This window comes from Cavia porcellus, unplaced genomic scaffold (genome assembly GCF_034190915.1).
Source record: "Cavia porcellus strain 051 isolate PalLab524CR breed Dunkin Hartley unplaced genomic scaffold, mCavPor4.1 scaffold_26, whole genome shotgun sequence".
Lineage (NCBI taxonomy): Eukaryota > Metazoa > Chordata > Mammalia > Rodentia > Caviidae > Cavia > Cavia porcellus.
Window position 1 is genome coordinate 50,071,413 of NW_026947509.1, and position 17,183 is coordinate 50,088,595.

A 17,183-nucleotide genomic window follows, 5' to 3' on the forward strand; every position below is an offset into this window, starting at 1 on the left:
TAAAATGGAAGTGGAGCTCTAGCTGGAGAAGGACACATAAACTTCTGGTCCTGAAATTCTATCTAAAGAAGCTTCAAAGTGGGACATTAAACCAAACATCAGTGGTCTTTGAGGTGCTATCAAAGAGCAAAGAGAAAAAAACTACCGGAAATATTACAATTTTGAAAATGGAATCAAATGGATCTGGGCAATTAGCGTTGAGTAAGCATTACATTGATTTCGGCTGACATTTTAAAAAATTTTCATACAAAGGAATAGGACTGGAGAACATAAATAAGCAGTGATCACTAGAAGCCCACGATGGCTCACAAAAACAAACCTGACTCAACTCAGCTGTTTGGAGACTGGTCAGTGTCATAGCAGGGAACAGATGACACACTCACACACTACAAACGAGTGTCATAAGGGTCAGTGAAGCAGGTGTGGGAGCTGGTACCACCTGCAGCAAGACTAGCTATGTAACTTGCAGGCACCTTGTTAAATATCAGTTAAGAACTTCAAGACAGAGACCACAGAATATTAATTCAGTCATGGAGCTCCACAATCTTGGAGGGTGCAATGTCCTGATCCGTGGGTCTGAAGCTGCCCAGAGGCAGATGTGTATGAAAACCTGGAGAGTTGTAGCTGTCTCTTCAGCTGAAGGACAGTCCATCCGACCACCATTTCAGCCATTGGTAAAACTGAGCCTCTTAATGCTAAACTAGTGATCATCTGTGACTGTGGCTGTGAAGAGAAACATCTAGGAAAATACACACCAAAATCTCTCTTTTTACCCTCATGCAATCACCTGTCAGTTTAAGATAGTGGAATCCAAGCTGGGGATTTAGCTCAGCAGGCATAAGTGCCTGCCTGGCAAGGGTGAGGTCATGAGTTTAATCCCGAGTACTGTAAAAAAAAAAAAAAAAAAAAAACAATAGAATCCATACAATGCACCCAGGACAGCTTCCAGGAACATAAAAGCAGAGGAGAAAGCAGACTGGGATAAACAGGGAAATTATCCTTCATATTTTTGCAAGGTTATGCTACGAGACTCATGAGATTTGGTAAACTCATTCTAAAAGACTTTAGAAAGATTTCCAGTACTATATTGAGAGCTGCTGTTGAATAAGACGGAAAAAATATTATGGAAAAACAAAGAAAATTAGGTGGATTGCTAATAGGTTAATTATATCCTAGAGCTCCTGAAAACTGGGAAAGTGCAAATCTGGAGGAATGTGTACGCATACCAGTCATTCCTATCTAGTTCAGTACTTTTACTATGGACTTGCAGATTAGATGAGATGCTTATCAGGCATGGTTTGCAGACTGCTGAGAAGGATGTTAAGTAACCATGAATAAGCTGCTAACTCCAAAATGATCTTGACAAGTGATAGCAATGGACTAAAAAGATCTTGGCCAACTCGAACAATAGGATAAATCTTACAGTAATAAGTCTTTATATTTGCTCTCAAATGTAAAAGCCAGAGGCATAAGTTTAGGGCAGAGAATATTTATTGTGTATTAAAATGACTCAGACAAGTTTAGTGGAAGATAGTCAATTGTGAGTCATGATTGTAGTAGATTTTCCAAAAAAAGCAGATTAGGTTTTAAGTAGCATTAATTTAACAAAGGAGGGATAACCCAAATGTGGATTTTGTTGGTCAAACTACCCCTGGAAAAATGGGTTTTTTAAGATGCCTTATATGATCTGTAATGCATTCTGACACAAGTAATGAGAAATAGGGAAGAGACTCAGAAATTAAGAACAACTACAAAAGTTGTTCTGCTTGCAAGAACCAACGCAAATAGCAACTTGAAAATGAAGATATTGAAATTACTGCTCAATCAAAAATGAAAGTACGGGACACAAATGTGCTCAAGGATAGATGTAGATGTGGGCAGATGAGACAGTTCCTGCTCCTCATCATGTGTGGGGCTCTGATTCCACCAGGACAGAGGACCTGAGGAAGGCAATAAAGTAAATACCTGTGAAATAATGCCCCTCTTCCTTTCAAGGGATTCTAGAAGGATCTACTTTATTACTGTACAAAGAAATCTGTTCGGGCCACAGTGACATTTTGAAGGAACTCCTTTATTGTCATTTTGCCTATTTGAACATACAGCCATGTTCTAGCAGAACAGAAATGACAAATTAACAGATATGTGGTCAGTGTAAAAAAGATCACTCAAGGGTCTAGTGAGATAGAAAGACAGACAGACAGAAACTGCAGTGCTAGAGGGCAGAAACTAGGGCCTTTTCACTGAGCTATATCTTCAGCCCTTTTTAAATCATTTGTTTTTTATTTAAGACTAGGCATCCCTAAGTTGGTAATTTAGCATCTTAGCCTGAGCTATAACTTACAATCCTCCTGCCCCAACCTCCCTAAGTACCAGGATGACATGTGTGTGCCACCACACTTGGCTTGTATCCACACCTATGAAAAACCACTGTGATGAAGAATAATTATCACAGCCTTCTACGATCTCAAGGAATAAAACAGAGCCCTCAGAAAAATTAGGGAGAGGGACAGGGATTTAGCTCAGCAGCATAAGTGCCTGCCTGGCAAGTGTGAGGTTATCAGTTCGATTCCTAGCACAAAACAAAAAAAAAAAAAAAAAAAGAAAGAAAGAAAGAAAGAAAAAGAAAGAAAGAAAAGAAAAGAAAAAGAAAAAAAAGAAAGAAAGGAAAAAACAATCAGTGAGAGATTTATAATGGTCCTCTTTTCTGACAGCAAAACAGACTGCCATGGAAAGCGGAGTCTCCCCAACTAAATGGGAATGAAGAAAAAGACATGGGCTGAAAGAAGAATATTTGGTCAATTGAAGCATCCCATGAGTTTTAGAACAGTTTCTAAAGATCTCTTCCAAGGATGAGTTTGTTTCCTTCACCTTTCATTCTACAAGCATTTATAGGGAACCAGCTACATACCCAACATCGTGCTAAGAACTGTGGATATATCAATAAGAAAAGCAAGGCATTTTCTCATAGAGCTTAAATATTAAGTGACTCATTAAGTATTAAGTAATTAAAATTAAGTATTAAGTAACTAATAAAGAATGTAAAGAAAAATAAAGCAGAGTATGGAGCCCGAGTATGGAGAGAGGGAAAAGGAAAGGGAGTGATGGTCAGAAAAGCTTTCTCTAAATTTTGAATTCTGGTCTTTTCCTCAGGTCCTTATTTTTCATCCTTATATTAATTACCCTCTCTATAATTTATTTCTTCACTCTTACATCAAGAATAAACTCAACTCTGAAATCCAAAGAATTTAGTGAAAATATTACAGTAGAATTTGAAAGCAGATGTGTCTAACATTATTTTATTCGGACCTCATACTTCTCAAATACAGCACACTTCTCTCCCCACTCAGTGCTTAGCAATATCTGGAATCAGTTTTATTTTATAATTTCAGATTATTTCTTTGAAGTAAAGGGGACATATTTATCTATCTATATCTCCTGCCTATCTCAAGAGAGTTTTTACCTTCCCTTCATCTATGTCATGCTTTTCATTTAATGAACAAATTTAAACCTTAGTATTCAATTAGAAATTTGTATTTCATGGCATAGGAGGAATTAAGATATCTTGATGCTAACATCTAACCAAATCTGCCGAACAAATAAAGTAGGATTAAACCCCAACTTTAAAGCTAAGAGAAAGCTAAAACAATGGATTATTGACTCAAATTATATGAAAATGCAAGTAGCTTATGAAGTTTATTTACTATTTCTTTTCCTGTTGTTGATTATTTTTATTAGCATATGTTTGTGATACATAGGCAATTACACTCATTTTGGAAAACTGGTGTATCTGTATAATCGTATCTTGATCATTTCTGATTTCCCTTCCCCCTTGAACCTTTTTTTCCTACCCCTGTTCTCCAGATCCCCTTCCCCATCTCCAAAAAATCTGCCTCCTCAAACCCTGTTTCTTACGATCTCTCCTTTATTTTGGTCTTTAAATTACTTGTATTGGGATTTCTCATATAAAAGAAAGTTTATTTGCCTGTATGTGTGTGTCTATGCATGTCCCAGGACATACAGCTGAAGTACAGGAGAATATTTGGAGGGTCCTTTGGAAAGTCCTTTGAAAAGACTATTAGAATAAGAAATAATTATTTGTTAACATAGTGCAGCCACATGGTATGATTTTAACTTTCTAATCGTACATTCATAAAGGCAGATACTGTAATAAGGTGAAAACTGCCTTAGAAATCATTTACCTTTCCTGGTACCCAGGCCACCAACACTTATCTCAGAGAAAACATTTAGCAAGGTGAAAAGAAACGTATAAGATCATATATTTGTTTCCACAATAAAAAATTAAATGGGTGACATTCAGCTCAAAACAGAGACACAAAAACAAGGTTATATTTTTGTTATTTTTGAATCGCTGAAAAAAATAAATTTTTAAACACAAAAATTGTGGTAGTGGAAAATAAAGAAACTCTGATGACAATTTAGGAAAATACTAGAGAAACAAAAATAGAAAACATCTGATTACTGGAGAAGGCAGATAGGGAACACAGAAGAGGCCAAAACTGTCCAAGAGACCCTCAGATCTCCATTCTCACACATTACACCTGCCAAAAGCAAGAGGAGCCCTCGCAAAACAGCAGAGTGACAAGTTACAAAGCTATGCTGGAAACAGCCAGGCTTCTTCCTCTTACTCCTCTCCTTCGTGAACACACAGCAAATGGTGATGAGCAGAGATTTTTAGATCCAAAGATTTTAAAAACCTAGCAATACCTGTCCAGTTAAACACTTGAACTCTATGTCTCCTCTGCGGGCCTGTAGACATGGACCAGGCACCACACTTCCCAGTTTGCCAAGCAACTGCTAAAGGCCCAACCTAAGACAACCTCATGGCGGAGGAGCTAAGCCAAGTTACACAGGGCAAATTCTAAAGAATGGGAGCAGTACCTGTCAGGCACTAAATAGGAGAAAAAAAAATACAAAGGGTAGATTTGCTTGAGGATGGAGCTGAAGGAGTCCAGGATATGCATACACAGGATATCCATATATATATACCCCAGACAGAAAGAAACTTATTACCCATGCTTTGCTGCTAAGAATGTAAAACAGTGCAACCATTCGGGAAAAGGGTCTGGGCATTTCTTAAGCACTAACTGTGCAAACATCCTAGGACCCTACAACCACAACTCTGAGCTTAGCACAAAGAAACGAGAACCTAGGTTTTCACAAAAATCTACACAGAGGGCTGGGGTAGAGGTCTTGCCTAGCATGCACAAGGCTCTGAGTTCAAACCTCACCAAGTGGGAATTGAAAAAAAAAAAGAAGAAGAAGAAAAGAAAAAAAAAAAAAACCTGTACAGAAATGCCAGCAGCACCATGATTTATAACAGCCAATAATGACAAACAACCCCACCGTTCTTTGACTGAATGACGGGATATAGCACTGGTGGTACACGTCCCACACTGAAGAAGTAAGAAAAAAGGAACAAAGTATTCCATCCACACCACCCGAACAGACTTCCTGACACCGGAAATGGTGACGAGCGTTTACAAAGTTGACTTGCTGGATGACTCTGTAGGGTGCAATGCTGAAAAAAAAGCCACCACTCCCCCAAGATTACATGCAATACACTTCCACCTATACTGAATTCTTAACATGCCAAATTTGTGTCAATAGGGGGTAGTTTTGTGGTCCCCAGACATCGGGATAATGGAACAGGAAGAAGTTGTCAAGATCACAAAAGTCAGTGAGCATGACCCTGGCGGGAGGGAAGTAGCTTATTGGTTCAGGACACCAAGTGGCACAGAATGGTTTACAAAGTGACATCACCCATGGGGGAAAGTGGATACACACACACACACACACACACACACACACACACACACACAGAGAGAGAGAGAGAGAGAGAGAGAGAGAGAGAGAGAGAGAGAGAGAGAGACTGCAGGTTCTCTGCATTTTTACCAGCCCTGTAGTATTTACACACGACGCACGTATTAGGCCCAACACTTCTTGGAAACCTGGCCATGGCAGTGCCAGGCGAAGTTCTTCCCCGGGGAATGGCATTCTACCACAATGTGGTCATGGATACAGCAGTGGGCAGAGGAGAAGCAAGAACAAACAAGAAATGCTCAGCTAAAGACTGGAGGCCAACAGGAAGCGTGGGAAGCAACCACGGGGCTCCAGACGGGGCAGCGACCCCACCCCACCCCCACCCCCGTTAGTGTGAAGCTATGGAAAGGGGGTGCACAAGTCCCCACCCAGAAGTAAGACCCTCCCTCCTCAGAAGGGGTCACCCTGCTGGGGCCTCCGCACCTCCACTCCGCCAGGTGGAGCCCGGGCTGGTGCAGGAGCCTCAGCGGAACGGGGGTGCCGTCCTGGGGACGTGCGCCCGGCCAAGGAGCACCTACCCCACTTCCCTGCTGCTCCCACCCCCGGCAGGAAGGATCCCTGCGCGCCCGTCCCGCCCTTGAGCTTCGGCCCGCAGCCGCTCCAGCCCGGAAAAGTAAGACCCAGGCCCTTCGGTATGACCCACCTGCGGACCTGCCAAGTCCGCCAACTGCTCCACAACAAGTTCGTGGTGATCATGGGCGACTCGATCCAGCGCGCCGTGTACAAGGACCTGGTGCTGCTGCTGCAGAGGGACAGCCTGCTGTCCTCCCGCCAGCTCAACACCAAGGGCGAGCTGAGCTTCGAGCAAGATGTGCTGCTCGAGGGCGGCAGGTGGGGCCGCATGCACAATGACATCTACTACCGCGAGGTGCGCCAGTTCTGCACCGGCCACCACCTGGTGCGCTTCTACTTCCTCACGCGCGCCTATTCGGCCTACCTGGAGGAGGTGCTGTGGGCGCTGCGCTGGGACCAGTACGCGCCGGACCTGGTCGTCCTCAACTCGTGCCTCTGGGACCTGGCGAGGCACGGCCGCCACTTCCACAGCCGGTACCGCGAGGACCTAGCGTGCCTGTTCCGCCGCATGGACCGCATGCTGCCCGAGTCCTGCCTGCTGGTGTGGAACACCGCCCTGCCGGTGGCCGACGTCGTGTCGGGCGGCTTCCTCCCGCAGCGGGCCCTGGCCGTCCCGGGCCGCCTGCGCGACGACGTCATCGAGGCCAACTTCTACAGCGCCGTGGAGGCGGCCCGCCGCGGCTTCGACCTGCTCGACCTGCACTTCCACTTCCGCCACGCGGGCCGGCACCAGCTGCGCGACGGCGTGCACTGGGACGAGCGCGCGCACCGGCGGCTGTCGCAGCTGCTGCTGGCGCACGTGGCGGATGCCTGGGGCGTGAACCTTCCGGGCCAGGAGGACGATGGCGAGGGCGCTGCTGCCGCCCCCGGAGGCCGGCGCGTCCCCGCGCACCGACGCCACGCTGCGGAGAGCAGGAGGCAGCCCCACCGCCACGACCACGACGGCCAAGGGGACCCGCGCGGCTTGGCCGCCCGCGGGCGCCCGTCGCCTCCCGCGCGCCGCCGCAGCCCGAGGCGCCCTCTGGAGCTCAGTCCCCAGGATCTGGACGGCGCGCGTCCTCCCTCCGCCCCGCCTGCAAGGCGTCACTCCAGCGGCAGCGACTACTCCAGGCGCCACGAGGAGTTCAGCGGTGGGGCGACCCCCAGGGCAGGCCGCGAGCCCGCGCTGGGCCCCATCCGCAGGGTGAGCAACCCAGAGCGACAGCGGGCGTCGCGCCCCTACCCTCCCCAGCACGCTGGGGGGTCACTGGAACACCGTCACCATCGCAGACAGCTGCAGCATCCCCACAACCATGGCCCGAGCGGCCAGACCTCCATCTAGGCGCCTTTCCCTGCGTCTTCGGTGCCCTGAAGCTGGTTCACCGCAGCCTCGCTGGGCAATAGACTCTTGGTGTGTCATACAGTCATCAGCGAACAGCCTCACCCCTTGCCATGCCAGAGCTTCCACACAACTCCTCTGAAAGAACACCTCGCCCTCCTCCTCTTAGCACCAGTGAGGAAATGAACTCCACTTGAAAAGATGTTTCTCTCATTAAAAAAGAAGTCTCATCTAAACGTACATCTTCAAGCAGTACCCTCCACTGGCCTTCTTCATTTACAAAACTAGAACAACCCCGCAGCAACAACAAAAAGGAAACAAAAAAAATTTGATCCAAAACTTTTCATGTTCTCTGTTAGATTCGCTTGTGTCCATAGAACTTAGTCAACAGAAGTTTTCTTGTGGACTTCATTGCTGTATATTTCTGTTTCAAAATAGAATTTGTCCTTTGGAAAAAAAAAAGTATTCACTAAAGCAAGGGTGTTTTTTTATTAGAAACTTAATCTTTACTGTCCATTTCACCTCCTTTTTGCTAAACTTTTTGGTTTTGTACACAACCCTCCATCCTGAAGACTAAACCCAGGATCTTTAAGCTGAGTTTATTTTGCTTTGTTTTGTTGTGTGGTTCACTGTTGTTGCTTTGTTTTGCTTTGGCTTTTTGAGAACGAGTCATTCTCACCGAGTTGGACTTGAATTTGTGATCCTCCTGCCTCAGTCTGTCCAAGGTGTTGGCCTGCCCACCACTCAAACAAGGCTTACAACAGATGTTATGAGCAGTTTTAGGTTCACAGAAAAATTGGATGGAAAATGTCAGAGAAGTTTCCAGAAACTGATCCCACCATCACAACCTCTTTACTAACATCCCACATCAGAGAGCACATTTGTTACTTTGGTGAACTTGGGCTAGCACGTTGTTACCCACCACCCTGACTCCATAGCTGAGTTCACTCTTGGTAGTGGACATTCTACAGGGTTTGATGAATGTTTAATGACTTGTGCCTGTCATTGTAATACACAGAATAGTTTCCTCTAAAAATTCTTTCACTGTCCCCTTCCAAATCCCTGGAAACCACATATCCATGATTATTTCCACAATTCTGACCTCTCTAGAATGTTACATGGTCAAACAACGTGTGGCCTTTCAATCAATTTCTTTCACTTAGTAATATGCATTTAACCTTCCTCCATGCATTTTTGTAGCTTTTCATAGCTCATTTATTTTTAGCATTAAATAATGTTCCTTTGTCTGGATGTAACACTGTTTATTGATCCATTCACCTACTCAAGGACAGTTAGGTTGCTTCCAAGTTTTGACAGTTATGAATAAAATTACTGTAAACATCTGTGTGCAGCCTTGTATGTGGACATAGTTCTCAGTTCATTTGTATGACTCTCAAGGATGCTATTGCTGGCTCATGTGATATGCATGTTTAGTTGTATAAGAGACTGTCCAGCTGAAGATGAAGCTAAATAGTAGAAGGCTTGTTTGGCATGTGTGAGTCCCTGGCTTCAGTCCTTAGTACTGAAACAACAAACACACCTGCTGAACTGTCTTCCAAAGTAGCTATAACATTTTTCATTTTCATCAACAATGAATGAAAGTTCCTGTTGCTTTGCATCTCATTCAAGCTTTTGCGGTTTTCAGTGTTTTGGAGTTTTTCTGAAGCATATAAAATCTGTCTGTGAGTTTTTATTTTTGTTGTTGTTGTTTGCACAAGGGTGTCCTGTTACAGCACCACTTACTGAAAAAGTTGTTTTTCCTCCATTGTATGTCCTTTGCTACCTGGCCAAAGGTCAGTTGAGTATGTTACTGTGTGTTATTTCTGAGCTCTCTGTTATTTTGACCTGTATATTCTTTCACAAATACTGCATTATTTTGATTAGTACACTAAATTAATAATTGTTTAAATCAAGTACCTTTATTCTTCTAATTTGTTCTCCCTCAGTATTAGGTTGGCCCTCTGGGTTTTTTTGCCTCTCCATTTAAATATTAAAGTCTCGCAGTGTCTGTAATAGCTTGTTGCAGTTTGCATTGGGAGTACATTGAATCTACAGATTAAGTTTGGAAAAATCAGCATATTGTCACTTAGAGCTTCCTACCTCTGAAAATGGATTATCTCTCCATTTATGTTATTATTGGATTAGAGCTTTTAAATTTTCCTTAGACCATCTTAGACATACTTTGTTAGATTTATGCATGAACATTTCATTGTGGATGTTTAAATTTCAAATTCTAATTGTTGCTAGTATATCAGAAAGTAAGGACATTTGTATAATTCACCTCATATCTTCCAACCTTAATTACTTATACTAAAACTTGTTCAGGGAATTTGGATTTTCTGTATACTCTCATTATCAATAAATAATGTTTTGTTTCTTCCAAATCTGTGTATCTATTATTGCATAGCTAATATTTCCAGTATAATGTTGAAAATGAGTAGCAAGAGGAAATGTCTTTGTCTTCCTAACCCTAGTGGAAAAGTTTCTGATTTCTCACCATTAAATGTGGTGTTAGCTATAAGATTTTGGTCATATATTTTTTTTTTTTTGCAACAAGCAAATAAATCCTCTATTTCTGGTTTTATCATGAGTATTGAATTTTGTCAAATGCTCATTCTACATTTATTGATCTGATCATGTGATTTTTCTTCTTTAGCTTGCCAGTGTGGTAGAATTACATTAAGTGATTTTTGAATGCTGAATCAGCCTAATATAACTGAGATAAATCCCAGTTGGTTGTGGTGTATGATTGTTTTTATGCTGTCACAATGGATTTCTTAATATTTTGTTGGAAGATTTTTTTTTGTATCTGTCTGCCTGAGAGTTACTGATGTATATATTTCTTTTCTTTACTGTCTTATCTGATGTTGGTATTTACTGTTGGTCTTAGTGAATGAGGCAGGAAGTATTCCCTGTGCTTTTGTCTTCTGGAAAAAATTACAGAGAATCGGTATAATTTCTACCTAGAATCTGGTAGAATTCAACAAAGCTATCTGGGTTTGGACTTTTCTGTTTTGAAAGGTTTTCTGTGGTTTGTTTTGTTTGTTTTAGTGCTGGGCATTTAACACAGAGTCATATGCATACTAACTATGCACTTACTACTGAGCTACAACCCCGGGTGTTTCAGATAGCTCTTAATTATTGATTACATGTTTAATAAATGTAGGCACGCTCAGGTTATCTATTCTATTATGAATCTTAGCAGATTTTCTTTTTCAAGAAATTGGGGGCCAAGGGTTTAGCTCAGCGGCATAAGTGCCTGCCTTGCAAGCAGGCAGTCGTGAGTTCGATCCCTGGTACCGATAAAAATGAAAAAGACAAAAAAAATTGATAAATTTCATCTAGCTTACCAAATTTGTAGGCATAACCTTATTCAAAAATGTTCTGGGAGTGTCCCTTTAATGCTTGTATGTCCATAATTTCTGTAGTAATATCCCCCTTTCATTTAGGATATAGTAATGTATATCTTCTCCTCTTTTTCTTAGTTATTCTTGCAAAAAGCTTCATTGATCTTTTCAAAGAATGAGCTTTTGAATTTGTTATCTCTACTGATTTCCTTTTGTTGGTTTATTCTCAATTTTTCATTATTTTTTCTGCTTTAAATTGGCCTCTTCTTTTTTAGATCTCCTAAGGTAAATTACTGATTTTAGAACTTTCTTCTTTCCCAGTGTATGCATCCAATGCTATAAATTTCTGTCTGTCCAAGCACTGCTTCTACTGTATCACACAAACCTTGATAAATTTTATTTTCCTTTTCCTTTAAAATTTCTCCCTGAACTCACGTGTTATTCACAAATGCAGTGCTTAATTTCCCAAGTGTTTTGTTATTAATTTCTATTTTACTTTCAATATGAATGAGAGTAGATGGTTTCTGTTCTTTAAATAGGTTTAGATTTGTTTTGTGGCCCAAAATGTGGTCTTTCCTGGAAAATATTCCATGTGAGTTTGAGAAGAATAGGTACTGTATTTTTCTCTGTTGGAAGAAATGTTTTATAAATATCACTTAGGTGCAGTTGACTGATGGTTTACTGAGTTCACCTCAATCTTTACTGCCTGCTGGCTCTGCTCCCTGTTGACAGCAGGTGTTGGAGTTTCTTACTGTGATAGCAGATTTTTCTGTTTCTCCTGGGAGTTCTGTCAGGTTTTGCCTCTGTTTCTAACTTCATACACACTGTGGACTGTCATATCTTCTTGGAGGATTGGTTTTTTATTATATTTATATTACTATTAAATACTCCTTGTTAAATCTGATAACTGCATTACTTTGAAATCTGCCCTAAAATTTTGATTAATGTTGTCATGATATATTCTTCTTGTCTCCATTACATTGAGTGTAAATGTCTTTATATTTAAAAAGAATTTACTGTAGAAAACATATAGTTGGCTCTTTTGATCTAATCTATTTTAAGTTGGTATATTTAAACCAATGATATTTAAAGTGATTTTTGATATTGTTGAATTAATATGTACCATGTTCTTTACTGGTTTTACTGATTGTTCTTGTTCATTCTGCTGTCTACCATTTTTTTGCCTCTTACAATTTTGATAATTTTGTGCTTTGTCCTTTTTTTAGCATATCAATTGTATTTCTTATTTATTTATTTTTATTTGCTTTTTTAAATTGGTTGCCCTCGAGCTTTCAACATACATTTATGACTAATCTTACTCTGTTTTTTAATACCACTATTTTGCTTCCCAGGTCTGTATGATTATCTGTAAACAGCAGTCAACAAACACACTATTGCTATTGTTATCCTGAACAAACTTTTATCTATTCAAATACGAGCTCAAAAAAGAAAATTTTCTTTACTTATTCTTTCTCTAATTCTCTTCTTTATGTAAAACCAAGCTTTTGACCTATATCATTCTCCCTTTCTCAAACACTTGTTTAAACATTTTCTTGCCTGATAGTTCTACTGTCGACAAATTCTCTCCATTTTAGTCCAAGAAAGTATTTCTCCTTCATAAGATTATTTTACAGGATAAAAAATTGTATTTTTGTTTTGTTGTTATTTCTCTTGTAACTTTAAATGTTTCACTTCATTCTCTATTTCTTGCAAAAATTCTAAGAATAAGTTTTGATGTCATTCTTATTTTTACCCATCTGTAATCTGTAGTTAGCATATTGACTTTCCTCTGGCTTCTTTCAAGATTACTTTTTTTTCTTTGACTTTTTGAAGTCTAAATATTCTATATCTATCTTCATATTTTTTCTTCCTTTGTATTCTCTGAGATGCCTGGATCTGAACTTTAATATCCAGTGATATTTGGGGGAAATTCTCATTTTTTCAAACATTTCTTCTGTTTCTTTGTTCTTTCTTGTCTTCTAGTATTCAGATCACACCTAAAGTATGTTTTTTATTGTCCTTCAGTCCTTGGATATACTACTATTTTTTTTCATCCTTTCTTTCTTCTTTATTTTTAATGTTGGAATTTTCTATGGATTTATAATCAAGCTCACAGCTCATTTCCTTAGCTATGTCCAGTCTCCTGATTAGTCCATCAAAAGTATTCCTCATTTTTATTGCAATGTTTTTATTTCTACAATTTGTTTTAGAATTCTCACCTATTTAAATTAACCATATCTTCTTACAAATTGTTTGTATTTTTCTTTTGAGCCTTTTACATATTAACTGTAGTTGTTTTAAGTTCCTGGTCTCATAATTCATCCGTAAATCTGGTTCTGATGCTATGAAACTATGTTTTTGCCTTGTAATTTTATGTTAAAAGCTGGGCATGCTGTACTGGGTAAAAGGACTGGTGATAAGCTTTTGCTGATACCGTGGTAACTTAGAGCAGTAGGGTGACATTCTGTAGTCCCATAATTAGATCTCAGTTCTTTAGTGAGGCTGTGCTCTTAGGCTATAATTGTCACAACTGCTTCTGAGATTTTCCCCCATCTACATGGGACTAGATGTGTACAGGGGCCTGGATGTGGGCATTTCCCTTCTTGAGATTGGTCAGGCTTTGATTTAAAAACCCCTTAGTTTAGGCTCTCGTGAAACAGTTTTTCTTGTGGGCAGACTTTTTTCTTTTTAAGGATAACAGAATGCTCTGGATATATTTCAAGATGACTATTTTTCCTTCCCTCTGATAGAAGCATAAGGGAATATTTCTCTCCTCTTCATTTTGAGAAGCTGTTAAGGCTCCAAGGTCAAATTTATCAAAGTTTTAGGATCTCACTGAAGGCTGAGCTCCGCAGGAATTTTTAACATTCATTTTCGTCTATACTGACAAATTTTAGTTCATTAGTCAATTACTAAGCAATCAGTTAGTCAATTGCAGTTTCATCTTTCTTCCCTGGCACTTGTTTCCCCCATGACTTCTTGTCCAATATGTTGTGATTATTTGTTTCTGTATGTCTCCAATTTGGGGCTCAGCAGTATGTTTCATGATCACAGTTCTCTGATGGATCTGAGAAAATTTGCTGATTTTCTTTTTGTTCAGCTTTTAAATTGTTAGAATGGAGTGATGATCCCCAACTCCTTGCTTATTATACCAGAAACTGGAAGTCTAATCTAGCACATTTTTAAGTGGCCTTAAGGACTGAATCATATTATAATGCTGAGCCCTCGCTAAAGAATCATTCACAATTTTACTGTCTGGTTTTTACTTCCTTAACCCTATCCATTTCTCCCATAGTATGTGCATTTTAAAAATTTTTGGTCAAAAGTTGGTCTCTTTCTACATTAACTGTCGGGTTAGAATTCTACACTGCATACCTTTGCACAAAATTACCCCTTCTATGACATGCTAGAGAATGGTTTTACACCGGGCTTCCCTCAGTCCCTGCTCTTTGCTTCCTTTCCTGGGCTTACAGGAGGCATAGTCTTGGGCTAAAAGTCCTTCTGCCAGCTTGTATATAGTAGAATGGCAAAGTAAACAAAAGCAAATATCACATATATTCAAATGTATTCCATTTGATGTAGAAAACAACATCTCCATCAACTCTTCTTATCCATGTCATGGGATTTCATTAATAAAGACAGAGACTTGTAAATTCTGATGTCATACTTTCAAAAAAACTAGAATATTGCCTGGAAATAAATATGGTTGAGCGTTCCCTTGCCATTAAATTTATACTGAGCCCCTTTAGGTCTCACTTGTCATAATTCTCTGCAGCAGGTTCCTTTGTAAAAGGCTGCATCCTTATCCCACCGTCTGTTAGGTACTGCCCACATTTCGGAGGCTATCAACTCACTAATATAATACGAGTGGCAGGGACCAAGGCTCGTCTCAGTGTCTCTTGTGTCACAGTGCACCCATCAATCCACCGGGCACTGAGAAAAGACTGCAGCCCTACCACCTCTTTGCTGGGGTTTTGTGCATGCTCCTTCATCTCACTGCATCTGTCAAGCCATTCTTTATCGGGAAGTCTAACAGCCTTTGAGTGCACGGTGCTCTATCACTTACGTGAGGGTTATATTGATCTTTCTGGTGTGTGCTTTAAAGTGGTTGGCATCGAAAGCCAGTAAGGCAGCTGGTTTGAGCAGTATGGGCCATTTACAAACTTCAGGATGAGATGCCGCAGGATGCCAGGGAAAATGTTTTTGTTTTTCCAGAGGGAACCATAGTTCATGAAATGTGGTTAACGTACCATTTTTGTATACCCTTAAAATCATTTTATAACCACACTGAGTGGCTCTGAACATTAAATATATTTCATAAGTAGTTGGTTAACTAGCTGTTGTATGCTTTAAATAGTAAATAAAATGGAAAGGCACTAAAGAGTGACTATATTTCATAGAGTAAGATGCTGTTTTAGCCACTCAATAATTCTCAATGTTAAGAAAAATTGATTTTCTAACTGCTGAGTGCCTCTAAAAATTAGCATCTTATCTTCCTATAGGGGATGCTTTTCAACTGTTCTCCTTTGTCTAAGATTTTGACTTAATGGTCTCTAAGGTCCCTGTATTGCTAAAAAGTTCTGTTGGAATGTAAGTTCACTTGGGCCCACATATACTTACTGTGCAAAATAAAAAACAGGAGACAGTTGCATGTTTTTGTTTTGAATGTTAATTGCAAATGAGTTACTCTTCATCAACTGACTGTTCTTAAATCTCAGCTGCTCCCTCTCCCTTCAAGGACAGAACTACATAGAGCAACCTAGATAATGACATAGAATTCATGGGTACTACTTCCCAAGTACTAGGCATATAGCACTTCTGGAACAAGGAATGCATTTTGCACCTGTGAAATTTATCAGCAAAGGAATTCCTTGAGAGGTGATAATTGTTATATTTCTTCATGGAGAATTAAATCATTTTTCTAGTTCTTTATCAACCCTGTCGGGCCTTTAAGAAAATCATATTGCCAAGTCTGAGACTTTCCAGACAGATATAATCATGGCTTATAACATCACAGAAGTTGAGAACTGAGATAATCAGATACTTCACACTTAGGGAAAATAGCAGTAAACCTCAACCATTCAGGTGATAACGTGGGATATCACAAAGCCTCCTTGAGTAGTATAACTTTATCAGTCTAACCTTGCCAGTAAAATGCATGTTTAAGCCAAATTCTAGAATCTGGTTCCTTGTTTCCTTTTAGACCTAATAATTTATAAATTTCTTTTAGCCTCTTATCTCATTCTGAAGAACCATGTGTCTCAAGTGTTCCTACCAGTTCCACAGCAATAGGTGGCTGGCATGTTAAGGCCTGAGGAAGAAAAGATAAGTATTGAACCTCCTGGGCACATGCATTTATACTTAGAAAGAATGTAGTGAGCAAAATTCTTCCCAGATACACCCTCAGAATTCTCACCAATGTCACTGGGAACCATATGGGATCAGATGAGGACAGGCTGTGCTGATTTGGTGCCAAGTCCAAGAACGAGTTGGTACTTATTTATGCAGCTGAGATTGGTGGGGTGTTCTAGTTCACAGGCTTGAGAAAGATGTGGTCAAAAGCAAACCATCCCCAGAAAATTGTATGTTCTCAGGGATTAGGATGTCATTTGACTTCCCATTGTATTCCTAGCATCTAGTCAGTAGTAGTTGCTCAGTGAATATCGGTGAAGCTGAATTGAATGCCTTAAGCAAATGCAGTCTTAGTAGTCAGAAAATGTAAGATATGTAAAACAGAAAATCTCAGAAGACTTTAGACAATGCTCAATGCAAAGTTTTGAATGTTAAAAGAAAAATATCATGAGAACCATAATTGTCCAAACGAGAAACTATTTTCCTGATTGGAATCAATCCAAAATCTGCTTTTCCAGCCCCCTCCAAAAAAATCCAGAGTAGAGTTTTACATTTTTCTTCTACACATATACATCCCAAAATATAAGAGAAAAAAAATACCAATAAGATGGATATTAAAAATATACATTGTCCTAGAGTGGACAATGTCCATTTAATTCTGAAATAAACTAGAGCAGTTAGCACTAATAGATGGCTTACTAAGTACTATTTTTCTAATAGCTCTCTGTGTACTGGCTAATTTAAAGCTATTA

The 17,183-nt window shown here is 40.1% G+C and overlaps 1 protein-coding gene across 1 annotated transcript; it reads left to right on the plus strand.

Annotated features, from left to right (window-relative positions):
- Nucleotides 1-530: 530 nt before the first annotated feature.
- On the plus strand, nt 531-7,833 carry LOC134473159 (PC-esterase domain-containing protein 1B-like). Its single transcript, XM_063236652.1, has 3 exons — nt 531-674; nt 5,629-5,698; nt 6,279-7,833. Exons 1-3 carry the CDS (start codon nt 531-533, stop codon nt 7,733-7,735), a joined length of 1,671 nt encoding a protein of 556 aa, XP_063092722.1. The 3' UTR covers nt 7,736-7,833.
- Nucleotides 7,834-17,183: the final 9,350 nt, after the last annotated feature.

Excerpts from the sequence above, each read along its gene's own strand:
- LOC134473159 (XM_063236652.1), top strand. The coding sequence starts at position 531 with ATGGAGCTCCACAATCTTGGAGGGTGCAATGTCCTGATCCGTGGGTCT. Across the intron at positions 675-5,628 it reads GACCACCATTTCAGCCATTG|GGGGTAGTTTTGTGGTCCCC; the intron begins GTAAAACTGAGC and ends TTGTGTCAATAG. Across the intron at positions 5,699-6,278 it reads TGTCAAGATCACAAAAGTCA|GTGGAGCCCGGGCTGGTGCA; the intron begins GTGAGCATGACC and ends CCACTCCGCCAG.